Below are 15573 nucleotides of genomic sequence, written 5' to 3'. Positions count from 1 at the left end.
AGGAGGTGGAGCAAGTGATTAGAACAAAGGAAGGCCAGGTGAATGATGTTTTGACAAAATATAAGAAACTAGGATGTGAAAATAAAAGGTCCAAATTTCAAATAGAATTGTTGGGAGGCAGAGTAAAGTTATTGTCAAAGATGTATGATTTGTTGCTTGAATGGTGTACAAAAGATGAGTTGATGAAAGATGTGATGATAAGATGGGCAAGAGATTTTGGGTATAATATTGAATATGATGCGTGGTTGAAATTATGGAATGAAACAATGAAATTCACTGCATGTACCGCCTTGAAAGAAAATGTTATGAAAATGATGTATAGATGGTATTTAACACCAGTTAAATTGGCAAAGATGTATAGAACAAGTAGCAAAAAGTGCTGGAAATGTCAAGAGAAGGTGAATTTTTTCATATGTGGTGGACATGCGAAAAGGTGAAAAGATATTGGGAAATGATATATAATGAATTGAAAAAGATGTTTAGATACACCTGAAACTTTTTTATTGGGTATAATGGGAAGGGAAATTGCTAAAGAAGATCAGAGATTGTTTATGTATGCTACAACCGCGGCAAGAACTTTATTGGCCCAAAAATGGAAATTACAGGACTTACCGACAGTTGAGGAGTGGAGGACGAAGATGGTGGACTATGCAGAACTAGCTAAGTTGACCGACGGGATCCGATACCAGGGGGAAACAAGGTTCCAAAAAGAATGGAGTAAATTCGTTGAATATATGGAGAGGAACTGTAGAAGTTTAAGGACACTTGCAGGACTAAAATGAATCCTACGAATTGACTTTGAATAAGTAGGTAAAAGAAACTGCGGGATAAGAGTGGAAAAACAAAGCCGAAGGATGGGAGGGAGGGAAGTCTTAGCTCGGCGGAGCGAATTATATTAAGACAGAAGAGTGTAAGATGCAAGAGGTTGTGTTATGTGTGTGTGTGTGTGTGTGTGTGTGTTTTATATTTGTTAATTTGTGTGTTTATGTGAAAACCAATAAAAATATTTATGGGGGGGGGGGGAGAACAAAGGAAGACCAGCAGGAAGCGGGGGTGGGCTTGGCGTATATCTAGCCTTGGAAGCGGCTGGAAGTCAGTCAAGTCAACTGACTCTGACAGTGAGGTATGCATTGTGAGAAGCTCGGATTGCTGATAAATAAACCTCAACTAGTCGAACTGCCAGCGTGTCGTGTCTTGTGTGGGAGAAGTGCTAAACCAGACATAAGGTCAAGCTGACTGTAAATACAGGACAGAAGGAGCCTGGGTTTCACTTTCTCTTTCTATCTCTCTTCCTTCTGGTGTGCTGTTCTGTACATAGTGTGCTTAGTGTTAAGGCTTGGACTTGTTATAAGCTTATAAGTTTTGTAAGAGGATTTATTTTTTTTATGGACTGGATTTTTTTTATGGACTGTGCCAAACCTGAATATGCTGGATTTGTTACCATTAAGCTTATTTGCCTTCCTTAGCAGGTAAAAGCTCTGCTGAATGAAGTACAATTCTGGTCTATTTTTGGAAACTCTGCTACTATGTGTTTAAGTTTTTCTTCCAGACATATGACAGATTGTACTCCTCCTGAAGCAACAGGTGCACAGTCAACATTTCTGAATTCCACTATGTCACTAGTATCTCAAGTGACCCCTGGGCTAGGAATGCCCAGCTTAGGCTGATTTGCCAGCTAGGGCCATTCATCTGTTGCCCGTGCTCTGGTGACTTCTTGTCTGGACTACTGCAATGTGCTGTAGGGGGCCTGCCCTTTAATGTGCTCCAGAGGCTGCAGCCACTGCAGAATGTGTCTACTAGATTGGTTAGTGAGGCAGCCTAATGGGACTATGTGCCATTGGTCCTGAAAGTGCTGCACTGTCTGCCAGTGAGCTACCTCCCGCCCCCAATTCAAGGTGTTCGTACTAGTGCTTAAAACCCCAAATGGCTTGCAACCCAAATATTTTGAAGAGCTCCTTCTGCAATATCAACCATCATGGACCCTGTGATCATCAAGCAAGGCCTTTGTGGCGGTGCCACCGCCAAGGGCTGCCAGGTTGATGTTAACTTATGATAGGACCTTTCCAGTGGGACACCCTATGTGTCGAGATGCATCTGTCTCTAATGTTTTTGGGAAGAATTTGAAAGCATTCCTGTTTACCCAAGCATTTAATGGCTGAAGGACATTGTTCTGGGCACCCCTGAGATCACTGGTTGAGAGAATTTATTTTATTGCTTTAAATGTACTTTTAAAAAGATGTCCTAACTGTAGCTGCTTTTGGAGCACTCACCCCACCCATCCATTAAAAAAAGTTTTTCTATGGGTGACTTTGCTGCCCTGGGCTCCATTTGGGATGAGGGGTGAGGCAGACCGACATAGTGTCAGTGACTGGACTGAGGAGGAATGGTTGGGACCTCATCCTGAAACTTTCAGAGAAGAAGAAGACAGTATAAATTTACAATAGTGGTTTACAGAAGGTCACAGCTCAGAGATAGATGAGGGGCAAAGCTGGGAAAGAATGGGAGAAGGGGGCAGGGAGAAGCAGTGCTGGGGCAGCTGGCTGACATGTTATCACTAGAAAGCATTCCAGACCCCCCCCCTTCTCCCAGAACCTGGAAAGCGTTGAAAGTAGGAGAGCAGAGAGCTGAGAGATAAGTGGCCTTAAGCAGCCACTGTAAGGGGTGGTGGTGCTGTTGATGAGCGAAAAGAGAAGAGGGGAGGCGATTACTCTGAGCAACACCATTACTCCCAGAGGCTGCCTTTCTAAGCCTCTCTCTGTGAGTATTGAATAAAAGACATAGGTTAGAGCTTTTGCTGTCTATTTTTTCCTGGCCACCTGTTGGGGGGGGGATTGGATTCCCGGATGCCTGGCAGGCAGACAGTTAAAATAAAAACTTATTCTACCCACCAATATACCACTACAACCCACCCATTATCCTGTGTTTCTGTCCCAACTGAGACATACCATTTGGAATAAGCTTTGCTGGAAGAATATATGCCTTGGAGGGGCTGAGTGGGGAGGCTCAGCATCCCAGCTGCAACTCGTTGCTTACCTTCCAAAATCTGGAGATCTGGATATTTCCTGCCCATGTAATCTGAAATCTCATTCACTCCTTTGATAAAGATGCTTCTTTTTTTCACTTCACGGTTATCTAATGGAAAGGTGAGAAGGGGGGGGAGTAAATTTATACAAATGTTCTGATACTAGTCATGCCAAGTGGAAGTACAGCTTTGCTTTCACATTCAGAGCATGGGCTATTGTAGATTTCTCCAGCCACACAAAGTGAGACAGGAAGAAGCCTTCACAGCTCACTTAAGACAAAGCCGTAGCTACGGGGGGGGGGGGGGGCTAGCCAGGTTTTTTGCATGGGATGAAGCCTCCAGAGGAATGCCATTGAGGCTCCGAGCAAATGGAGTCGTTCACCTGGGTGAAATAAAGCCTAGTATCGCTCCTGCTTAAGACAACAAGCTAAAGATAACGGGGTTTTTTTAAAAAGGCAATAGGGTTGTTCACATCGGAGTAACTGTCTTGTTCACACCAAGTATTGAGGGGCAGCAGTGGAGAAAAATTAATTTCAATGGGAAGGATTTAGCCAGGCCTTTACCTCACCTACTGAAACCAATGAGAGGAAAGGGGCCTCGGCAGAGTTTGGACTGTGCCTTCTCTTTTCAAAAGATTGACAGTGAAGCAGAGAAGCCAGAGTAAACCTGAAGGTTTCCACCATGCTCACTGCAAGTGTTACTCACACAAGACGATCATAGCAGTTGAGACAACGATGCAGCCCACAAGAGCCATCATAGCAGCATATAGAGCATACGGAGAATAGAGGATTGCTTTTGCACCAATGAGCTTTTCTTGAAGGACAAGAGAAAATAAAATTATGCTTTAATCATCCATAGCCAACATCCCACTGCAATCCCAACAAACAAGGTTTTCACAGTAACCTGTTCAGCTCGACAAGCAAATCTCCACTTTGAAGGAAGTTGCCTTAGAGTCCAAGCTCCATGGAGTGAATATGTAAATAAAGCTCTCCTGAAGGGAGAGTAAGCCACCTAAGGCCGATGAAGGCTGTGGGAGAGACAGACCTCTGCTTCTAGGTCTGTTTGGGTCATTTCTTATTTTCTAAGGTGCCGAGCCTGTGCTGGACAGTGCAAGACATCGTATGAATATCTTTGGGTGTATCATTTGATGGATCTGTTTTATTTTGAAGAGTTCTGCTAGTAGATTTCGAATATTTTCATGGGCCTGTGCAATGTTTCATTTCCAAAAGGAGTCATTTTTTTCAGACACCCGGTCTCTTCAGATTGCGCAATATTAATATCTACAACATGGATTTCACAGTGTGTGTCACAGCCAGCAAGAGAGAGTGGACTCAAACACCAGATTTTTGCCCCTAGGAACATCAGAAGAGCCTGAGTGCTGGATGAGACCCAAAGCCCATCTACTAGTCAAGCATCCTGTTCTCACAGAAGCCAGTTCGATGGACCACAAACAGGGTGTGAGTACAAGAGCACTCTCCCCACCTGCCAGGAATGTCCAGTAACTGGCACTGAGATGCATGCTCCCTCCAAGAGTGGAGGTCTAACATAGTCATTGTGGCTAGTAGGCACCAATAGCCTCATCTGGCATGAATTTGCCTAAACCCCTCTTAAAGTTTTCCAAGTTGGTGGCCATCACTACATCAAAGAATCATAGAATTGTAAAGTTGGGGTTGCCGAGTCCAACCCCTTGTAATGCAGGGGTGTGCAGTTGTCCCATATGGGGACCAAACCTGCAACGCTGGGGCATTATCAGCACCGTGCTCTAATCAACTGAGCTGTGTGGCAGGAAATTCCACATGTGCTGTGTCCCGCTGGGTTTGGTTCAACCTCCGGGCCCAAATACAGTCATGCCTCGGGTTGTGAATGTGATCCGTGCGGGAGGCGCGCTCACAACCTGCAGCACTGTGTATGTGCACGTGTGTGACACGATTTGGCACTTCTGCGCATGCCCATGATGCCATTTTGCGCTTCTGCACATGCACAAGCGCCAAAACCCGGAAGTAACCCGTTCTGGTACTTCCGGGTTTGGCGCGGTCCGCTACCCGAAAATGTGTAACCTGCAGCGTTCGCAACCCGAGGTATGACTGTAGCTGGTCAGGCTTTCCCGTTCATGACACCCGCCCCCATCACGGCTGGTTCCAGATCCTTCCCATCCACCAACCTCCCTTTCTTCTGCTTTCCTCCCATCCTGTGAACAAGAAGCTACTACAGACCCTTAAATGTTGACTTTTTCCCTGGGGCTGCTGCCTTTGGTGCAGCTTTCTTCCGTTTGAAGAAGTTCTTGAATCGACTGAGTCTTCCTGGCTGCTTTGCTGGTGCTGCTGGTTTCACATTTCCTGTTGGTTTTTTGGGTTTTTGGGTTGCTATTTGGGGTGGGGGTGGGAAGCAACAGCAGAAGTATCACACACACATTTTCATCAATGTACAGCAATGTTACGCAGATGGCATATTTTTATTTTTTTATTTTAGAGATTTCTCCTGCCCTTTCTGCTAAAAAGGAGCCCAGAGCAGCATTGTGTTTACTTTGCACTCAAATGTGTGGGGTGGAATAATTTAACTTATGTCAATTATAGTTACAGGTAGGTAGCCGTGTTGGTCTGAGTCGAAGCAAATTAAAAAAATTCCTTCGGTAGCACCTTAAAGACCAACTAAGTTTTTATTTTGGTATGAGCTTTCGTGTGCATGCACACTTCATCAGATACGTATCAGATACGTATCAGATGTGTATCTGACGAAGTGTGCATGCACACGAAAGCTCATACCAAAATAAAAACTTAGTTGGTCTTTAAGGTGCTACTGGAGGAATTTTTTTATTTTATGTCAATTATGTATGTTCCACATTCTCACCACAACGGACAGGAAGGTGAATAACTTATTTTTTTAGCAGATGAGGAATAATAGCATTGGAATGGAAGCAGTGCTGCATGCAACAAGGACAAGGAGGAATGGGAAATGGTGTCCTGCTTACTTACTTGGAAGAACAGTATGGAGCCCCACCACCACCATGAATGAACTGTGGCCAGAGACAATGAATTCTTCTGATGAGAAAGCAAAAGTCTGAAGCTACCTACCTGCCTCCGCCATTTCATGTGCGTTGATTCTACTGGTGCCTCATGTCATCTGATCTGCTGAAGGTCTGGTGTTTAAAGAGGAGTCACAGAGCAGTGGGTTCTTCAGGCGCAGCACTAACATCCCAGACCTGCCTTGTTTAAATACATGGCAGGTTGGTTGTAGTATTGAGAAGATCCCCTCCCACCCCAACCACACTTTGCAGGGCCACTTGTGGGGGCAGCTGGTAGGGCAGCTCCCCCAAATGGGACAGGTAAGTTTCTATAGAATTTTTTTTTTTTGTATTAGTGGGACTATGTATGTGTGAATGGAGTAGTTATAGTCTCACATTTCTTCTTGTAGATATATCCCTGCTTTAAGCCGTTTACATACTGTCTTCTCTTGTATATCATCTACTACAAAGGTATGCCTTAATTATGCATTCTCAATGTATTTTTAATTTTAATTTTTCTTATTCACATGGAACAATGTCATTATCCAAGCGGCTGGGTTCTATAGCCTCTCTCTGTAAAGTTTGAAATAAAAAAGGACAGTAAGAACCTTCCCTTGTCTTTAGACTTTCCTGGGCAACCAGTCGGGAGCTGCTGACAGCATGCTGATATGATACCCACCTACTCAAGCCTTAGATGTGAGTGTGGAGGTGTGCAGGAGGGAGGACCAAAGGTGGTTAGAGCACCTTGTCCAATGCCCTGCCCCACAGGGTCACATTCAGACCCTTTGTTTGTTTGTTTGTTTTATTTCAGCCCATTTCCTTCCTGTTAGAAACAATGGTAGGGAAATAAATGGGATTGATTTATACCAACACTTGGGCAGGCATGCATGAGTTCCTGGTTTGGGAATATGTTGGGATAATAATAATAATAATAATAATAATAATAATAATAATAATAATAATAAATTTATTATTTATACTCTACCCATCTGGCTGGGTTTCCCCAGCAACTCTGGGCGGCTCCCAACAGAAAATTAAAAACTTCCCTAAACAAGAAGGCAATGGATCCTTTGGATCCAAGTCATCTCATGGCCCCCCTCTGACATTAGACCAAACTTTCACCAAACAATGTTCCATTTTTTAGCATTTAGTCATCGGATCCCAGCCTCTAACATTGCTGGGCTAGGGCTGCAGAGGCTTCCACGGCAATAGGGAGGATCTGACATCAGATATCCCTCTCTGTGGTTGGAGCTCTGTCTTTGATTCTGGAGAGAGAGAGATCTGATGTAGATTATGGCCCCTGGGATGTTCACCGTAAGGACCACGGGACGATAGCCATAGCTGCCTTTTTCTGAACTTAAAATACCAAAATATCATAGCCTTTCCTTGTAGGGACAGTATTGCTTCCAACTTTCTCTCTGCCTCTGTTTCTTCTTGAGTTTCTTTCATCCTCCCAATATCTAGAACTGCTTTCCTTGTGATGTAAAGCCTTCTACATTCTAGGAACACCTCCCACTCGATTTATGCTCTTTCCTGATTGGCTATCTGCCATGCCTAATAGGAATTCCACAGAAAGGATAAACCCAGGGAAAATGTTCATTTCATATCTACTATATTGCTCCCCCCCCCCCCAAAAAAATTGTTGCTAGAGTTTGTGAGGATGCTGCAAGGAGAGAGCTGCAGCACAAGACAGGAAAAGAGGTGTAAGGGACCTGACCTCCACCCTGATGTCAGAGCTCTTCCGAAACTGAGTAGTTCCCATGTCTCCCATGACTACTATCTCTCTCCTTTATGAATGTTTGGTAATCTGCTCTAGGAAGGCATTATCAAAGTCCTCTGTCTGGCTTGAAGGGCTATAGCAGACTCCCACAGTAAGGCCACTGTTCTTCTCCTCACTTACAATTTTTACCCGTATATATTCATCCTGCTTTCTATGTTCCAGGTCATGGATCTCACCACAAGTGTACATATCCTTTACATATAATGCTCCTCCCCCCTCCTCCCTTCCTTTTGAACATGTTATACCCCCTCGATTTCTACATTCCAGTCATGAGTCTCATCCCACCAGGTTTCAATAAGGCCTATTAGACCATATTTGCCACCCTGTATTAAGAGCTCATTAGTAACATTAGGGACCCAGGTGGCGCTGTGGTTAAACCACTGAGCCTAGGGCTTGCTGATCAGAAGGTCGGCGGTTCAAATCCCTGTGACGGGGTGAGCTCCCGTTGCTTGGTCCCAGCTCCTGCCAACCTAGCAGTTCGAAAGCACATCAAAATGCAAGTAGATAAATAGGAACCGCTACAGCGGGAAGGTAAACAGCATTTCCGTGTGCTGCTCTAGTTTGCCAGAAGCGGCTTTGTCATGCTGGCCACATGACCTGGAAGCTGTATGCCGGCTCCCTCGGCCAATAATGTGAGATGAGCGCACAACCCCAGAGTCGGTCATGACTGGACCTAATGGTCAGGGGTTCCTTTACCTTTACCTTTTAGTAACGTTGTATTAATATAACATTTTAATGTGTAACTGCGTGTGTAATATTTTGTCTAAATTGTCTGTTGTTGCTTCTATTTCTGTACACCTCTAGTATGCTGCCTTCATTGGAGCACAGACCTTGTAAAGGTGCTCCTCCGCCTTTCTTCTGATCACAGGAGAGTTGGAAGCAATAAAATGTTCATGTGCAAATAACAACAAAAAAAACCCTGCGAGACTTTTTCTTTGCCTTTTTTGCACCCCCAGTGTTCTGCTAACCTGTTTTTCATTGCTGACAGAAATTAACGAAGTTTTTTTCTTAATACAATGCTTTCTGGACTCTTCCCACGATAGTTTCTCTTTGGAAAAGTAGTACAAGGTCCTATTATGCATCTTCCATTGTGGATCGTTCAGCAATTCAGCAATCTTGTCTTGGGGCCAAGGCAGCGATGTAAGAGTAGCAGAAAGAGAAAACAAAGGAGGATATTCAGTAGAAGCCAGCTTATGCGTTCATGCAGATTAAAAAGCAATAACCTATCAGGTCAAAATGTATTGCTCACTGATATCTGTTGGAATTCAAACTCTTCCAAGAATGGAAGGTGCAACAAATTCCTCCATTGCCTCACTGACCATTTCATTTCTCAGAAGGTGGAATATGCAACAAGGGGATCATCTCTCTCAGACCTGGTCATCACCAAAAGGGAGGAACTGATTGACAAAGTGGAAGTACTGGTAATCTTGGGAAGAAGTGGTGATGTTCTCCTGGGTTTCATGAGACAGAGGCAAAGAAAAACTAGTGTAGTTGGACATGCACTCCAGACTTTAAGAAGGCTGATTTCAAAAAGCTTAAGGAATTGCTGTGTGAATCCCATGGTCAGAAATACTCAAAGAGAGGGGTCCAAGATGGCTTGGGTTTTCTTAAAGGTGAAATCTGGAAGGCACAAAGAAAGACAATTGCAACAAGAAGGAAAAGTGGGAGGCATCTAAAGAAACCAGTGTGGCTGCATAAGGAGCTTATAGTTGATCTACCAGCTCTTAGGAAAGGATGCTGTCATTACTAAGATCCAGTGTGGGTTTCTCAAAAACAAGTTGGTCTGATGAATCTCATTTCTCTTTTCGATGGAGTTAAAAGCTTGGAGTATCGGGGGAATGCTGTGGACATAGTGTACCTTGATTTCAGTAAGGCCTTTTGACAAAGTCCCCCGTGATATTCTTGCAAGGAAGCTGGTAAAATGTGGGCTGGATGAAATCAATAGTCTGAGCCATTCAGATATTCCAGAGGTAATCCAGGGCTTCAACAAGAGCACCAGTCTTATCCAGAAAAATCAGCAGAGCTGTCTGAAAAGTCAATGGATCCATTAGCCTCCGAATGTAGATAATCCAAATAGGTCTTCTGGCGCTGCAGAGGAGAGGGGATCTGAAAGCCTAAATCTCAACAGGAAGCATTCTGACCATGACAAGGGGCTGACATGAATATCCCCCACTTTCAGATCACCTTGTTCCTGCCCACTTGAGAAAATGGTCCAGAGTGTGGCCAGTAACTCTGTTTGCATTTCATAGTACAGAAAGTATTGATCAGATGTGTAGAGATCTTTCCAGGGTCTATCAGAGTCACCTGCAGCTCAATGATCAAAGCAGCACCAGATGTATGCATCTATGTGCCATATTAATTCCCTACAGTTCCTGAGAGTGATGCTATATTGTGAGCATTGTGTGAAATTAAGCAGGCATCTAGACTGGTGCTAATGCTTCCCACAACCAAATAACCCTGACCGAGTAAGAGGCTCATCAGAGACTACTTTGCTCCGGGTCCCTCTAAGCTGTACCTGGCCGTGTTCACCATACCTGTGCCTCCCCTGGGCTTTGCATGCTTCTTCTGACATGCACACAAGGGCATTTGGCCCTTAAATTCTCAAAATAGGACATGACCAAGGCTGGGTTGAAAACTGTGCCAGGGGCCCTGTCAAAGTAGTACCCCTTCAACTTATGCTGGTGAGGAGCACAAGGTCATATCCACACCAATAGCGGTTTAGTCTTGCTGGCCACATGACCTGGGAAGCTGTCTGTGGACAAACGCTGGTTCCTTTGGCCTGAAAAGCAAGATGAGCACTGCACCCCATAGTCACCTTTATAATAATAATAATTTATTATTTATACCCCGCCCATCTGGCTGGGTTTCCCCAGCCACTCTGGGCGGCTTACAACAGAAAAATGAAATAAAATAATTAAACATTAAAAGCCTCCCTAAACAGGGCTGCCTTCAGATGTCTTCTAAAAATCAGGTAGCTGTTTTTCTCTTTGACATCTGATGGGAAGGCGTTCCACAGGGCAGGCGCCACCACTGAGAAGGCCCTCTGCCTGGTTCCCTGCAACTTGGCTTCTCGCAACGAGGGAACCGCCAGAAGGCCCTCGGTCCTGGACCTCAGTGTCCGGGCAGAACAATGGGGGTGGAGACGCTCCTTCAGGTATACTGGACCGAGGCCATTTAGGGCTTTAAAGGTCAGCACCAACACTTTGAACTGTGCTCGGAAACGTACCTTTGACTGGTCTTAACTGTCCAGAGGTCCTTTACCTTTACCTTCTACCTAAACTACAGTTCCTGGGATCCTTTGAGGAAAAGGAATGAGCTTTGAATGTATGGTGTGGATGTGACCAAAATGTGGTCCCCTAGTAACTTGAGAGGCACCCTAAACATGCCTAAGGGAGTTCCTCCGTATTCCTGCTTCACTTAATCATAAACCGAGAGAGATTTCTTCTCACCAGTGGTTCCAGACCCACCAGCTACCTGCTTTCTAATAGTTAAAAGGTATTGCTGTTCTGAAGTGGTCAGTAAAGAGCCACCATCAAGCTCTCATTGGGAAGCCCTGTTCGGTGACATCACTATTCCCCTTTTCGTGTAACTTATAGTGTCTAGATAGTGAATGTCAAAATACAGAAATAGAAATACAAGGTAAGAACACAAGTGGTGTTGCATATGTAATACTTTACTTGATTAATTTAAAGGAAGTGGGTGCTTTTGAAGCACCCAGATGGGTTTAGGCTCATTTTGAACAGAAATCACAGAGCACATTTTTATTCCTTTAAAGGCTTCTAACTGTCCCATTTCTGATCTGGAGCCTTCTTGCAGATAAATGACATTTTGTGCCAACAGGCAGCATCATGCCAACAATTTCTTTGCATTTTTGTGTGATATAGACACAGTTGTCATCTGGTGATGCGCTGGGCTGCTTAGACTCAGTATCCCAGAATCTGAAAAAAATGGCAGCACAAATCAATTCAAACTAAATGTCTGCTTTATTTTCTTCATTGGAGCAATAAATATATGTATGCAGGAACATTGCGGAGATACGTTTCTCACCAAGGGCTCCTGAGCAAACTAAGCAATCAATGATAACAGTTTCAAATGGCCACTAAACGTCTTGCTGCTATTAAATATCCCCCCTTGCACCTCCTTTACAATTTTTTAAACTAAAAACCCAATGTTTTAGAATGTTGCTCATGTTAGCAGAAGAAACCAGTGTCTGGCTTTTTATAATGTGTGAACCCAGACCCATGTTTTGTTTCTCTCCAAACAAACCACTATCAGTTAACTTCCCCCTCCCCCAAAGAAAACCCATTGGCTTCCACTTGCCATCTACTTGAAGAGAAACAAATCATGGGTGGTATTTGTTAGCATAAATCCTATGCAAGGAAAAAAAGCTGCATGTGACTGATTGTTTACATTATAAGACTGCTGTAACTTTCCCACACACAGGAGACAGTGTAACTTGATCTTCTGTCATGTGATGTTCTTTGTTCTGTTTCTACTTTCACTTCTGACTGAATGAGAGTGATGGCGTATACACTTAACCATCGTTCTCTAATAAACGTAGTTAAAACCTACGATTGTTTGCTGTCTTCTTAACTGAAGCCAGTGGCAAGAGAAAAAGAATATAGGGCTTTGCATCCCGATATTCTAACAAGTGGTAGCAGAGTTCTGGCTGACGATTCTTCGGACTTCTGAGAAGCGTAAACTGGCACGGAGGCCTCAATCTGCAAACGGAGGGAAAACTAAAATAATGATAAAAAATATGAGGAGGACAGATATAGAGGATTTAAGCCAAATAAAGGATTGGGAAGTGACAAATAAAATAAAATATCTAGGGGTAATATTAACACCAAATAATATAAATTTATTCGAGGATAATTATGCTAAAACATGGATCAAAATTAGAGAGGATTTGGAAAGGTGGACTGGGCTCAACTTGACGCTAGCAAGTAGAATATCGGCGATTAAAATGATGGTCTTGCCTTAAATGCTTTTTCTATTTCAAATGTTGCCCATAAAAATTAAAAAAGAGACGTTTGAGAGGTGGAAAAAAGATCTTAGTAAGTTTATTTGGCAAAAAAAGAAAGCGAGGGTTCAGTTTAGATTGTTGACGGATGCTAAAGAGAGAGGAGGGTGGGGGGTCCCAGATTTAAAGTTGTATCATGCGGCAGCCAGCTTATGTTGGATGAAAGAATGGTTCACTCTAGAAGACAGAGATTTACTGAGACTAGAAGTGTGAGGGGCAAGGGGTATCGCGAAGCCCCTCCCCTCCTGAGTTCCAGCCCAGCCCAGAGCACGACTGAGAGCAGGGAAAGCTCCAGCTCCAGTGGGGAAACAGGAAGTGGGGTCCAAGGCTCTGGCAGGGTAGAAGAGCCAGCGTCCCAGGTGGGACAGGAAGGAGGAAAGGGGGGGGGAGACCCATCCCCCCAACTCCGGAACTTCGCAGAAAGCGTCGGGGGAAGAGGATGGGGCTCCCCAAGTTGTTATGCTGGCGCAAGACGCGCCAAAAGCCATTCGGAGGTTCTGATGAAAGCTGAAAAGATGTGTCTCTGTAAATAGCTCTACCTTTAGCACTGTAAATACGCAGCACCAATAAAAAGATAAAATGCAGAGCGGTGGAGAGTCGTTACTCTGAAGTAGTCCCATCCGACCACTGTGACAAGAAGGATTCAGGAATTGTGGAGGATGGCATGCGTACCTGTTGAAAGAAAGAAAGGGGGATTATAATTTATTCACAAACCATATAATTAAAAAGCCACTGTTTTATATATGGGAAGAATATAAGAATCTATTAGAACCCAAAACCCCATGGTAGGCATCACCTTTCGAAATGGTGGCAATGGATAGTAACCCGAAGGGAGGGAAGTGGCAGACATATAAAGATCTTGTGGAAAAAGTAGATGGTGAATATAGATTAAAATCATATCAACAGGTTGAGTGCTTCTGTCAAAGTTGGTTTCAATATTGTCAAGTACAAAGTGCATTTAATAAACATAAAATGATAGGTTTTTTGGAGAACAAATCAAAGCTACAAGATCTATTAATTGATAACCCAAAAAAACCATTGGCAAGAATTTATAAATTTTTACTAGAATGGGAGATGAAGGACGAGGCGGTGAAGCATGTGATGATCAAATGGGCACAGGATGTGGGAAGAACAATATATAGTGAACAGTGGGAAAGGCTATGGAGAATTGACATTAACTTCACAGCCTGCATGGGAATCAGGGAAAACATCTGGAAAATAATCTATAGGTGGCATCTAACACCTGGAAAGTTAGCAAAAATATATAAAAACGATGCCGATAAATGTTGGAAGTGCAAGGAAATTAAAGGGGATTATTTCCACTGTTGGTGGGGTTGCAAAAAAATAAATAAATTTTGGACAGAAGTTTATGAGAATGTTAAAAAAAATATTAAAATGGACATTTGAGAAAAAACCCGAGATCTTATTGTTAAGCCTGATCCCGGAGGATGTGCCTGCAGATAGAAAGAACATCTTGCTTTACGCCTGCGCCGCGGCCAGATTATTAATAGCACAAAATTGGAAGGGAGAGAAACTACCGACTATACAGGATTGGCACATTAAATTAGTGGAATTTATGAATTTGGCTAAATTAACCGCGATAATTAGGAAAGTCCCCAAACAGAAATGGATAAAAGAATGGAAGTACGTAGAGGATTACCTTAGAGCTGAAGGTATTAGTGCTAGATGGGTAATTTGCTCTCATTAAATTCACACAAGGTTATGGGAATTGTAAGAATAGGTGAAGAAAATGAGATAAATGTAAATGATGTGTTTTTTAAGGGAAAGCATAGTTCAGTATAATAGGAAACCGATATGTAAATGTTGGGAAGTTTATTGTAATTTTATTTTTTGTATTTTTCTTTTTTTTCTTTTTTTTTCTTTTCTTTTTTCCTTTTTCCTTTTTTCCTTTATTTTTTCTAATAAGTTTCTAATAAGCTTTGGGTTTTTTCTTGTACAATTCTGACTTATGTTTGTACTAATGTATTTTATTTGCGTTGATTTATGTTATGTTATGTTGTGTTGAATTATATGGATTTTATTGTTAATATGTGTAATATTTAATAAAGTATTTTAAACTTAAAAAAAAAAGTTTGTGTCCTCTGTTAAATGAGGGAAATTACGCAATGTGGAGTGCAAAAATGGAATGTGTTCTTATCAGGCAAGGACTTGTTGAGTTGATTCAGAACGCACCGCCCATTTTGCCAGGTCAGAGGTGGTTGAACCGCAACGCACAGGCAAGGGCAACAATAGTTCTGCATTTGGACCCATCACAGCAGGTTCATGTTCGGAACTTGGATTATGCTTTTGATATCTGGAATCATCTCAGAGATGAAAATTTGAGATTAAGAGCCGGCTCATCCATGTTGTTCTTTCAGAGATTAATTAATCTGCGTCTGAAGGAGGGAGGAGACCTGAGAGCCCATTTGCATCAGATGCGTCAGCTACGCCAGGAGCTAGTTGACAGAAACGTCAATTTGGATGACGACATTTATTGCTTTACAGTACTAAATAGCCTTCCCAAGTCCTAGAATGCTATTGCAGCCCAGCTGGGGGTGCAAGACCCTCAGCAAATGACTGCAGCAGGAATTTATGCTTCATTGCTTAATGAGGAGGACAGAACCCACGCACAGGCGGAGGCCAACGGGAAGCGCGAATCACCATCACCTGGTGCTGTAGTACATTGTCAATTATGCAATATTCTTGGGCACACAGCCAAGACGTGCAGACGGCCCCAGAAGGACTCA

General features: G+C 43.2%; 1 protein-coding gene and 1 long non-coding RNA gene across 10 annotated transcripts in view; both read right to left on the bottom strand.

Annotated features, from left to right (window-relative positions):
- The window catches only part of LOC118075297 (uncharacterized), a 49464-nt gene that overhangs the window by 11482 nt on the left and 22409 nt on the right, over positions 1 to 15573 (bottom strand). For 4 of the 9 annotated variants that reach the window (XM_088660691.1, XM_088660689.1, XM_088660686.1 and 1 more), the window contains exons 3-6: positions 6094 to 6225; positions 5236 to 5385; positions 3728 to 3835; positions 3034 to 3132 (exon numbers count right to left, since the gene is read on the bottom strand). In XM_088660691.1, coding sequence (XP_088516817.1) covers positions 3034 to 3132; positions 3728 to 3835; positions 5236 to 5385; positions 6094 to 6106 — 370 coding nt within the window. In that variant the 5' untranslated portion in view covers positions 6107 to 6225. The remainder of the gene's footprint in view (positions 1 to 3033; positions 3133 to 3727; positions 3836 to 5235; positions 5386 to 6093; positions 6226 to 15573) is intronic. The other 5 variants (XM_088660684.1, XM_088660683.1, XM_088660690.1 and 2 more) reach the window with 2 other exon arrangements.
- Positions 11456 to 12542, bottom strand: LOC118081874 (uncharacterized). The gene is made up of 2 exons (XR_009558107.2): positions 12376 to 12542; positions 11456 to 11741 (listed from the first exon to the last, which is right to left on the bottom strand). It is a non-coding gene; the product is annotated as an uncharacterized LOC118081874 (long non-coding RNA).

Source organism: Zootoca vivipara, chromosome Z1 (assembly GCF_965207765.1).
Source record: "Zootoca vivipara chromosome Z1, rZooViv2.hap1.1, whole genome shotgun sequence".
Lineage (NCBI taxonomy): Eukaryota > Metazoa > Chordata > Lepidosauria > Squamata > Lacertidae > Zootoca > Zootoca vivipara.
Note: the sequence above shows the minus strand (reverse complement) of the source record. Positions and strands in the feature narration are given on the sequence as shown.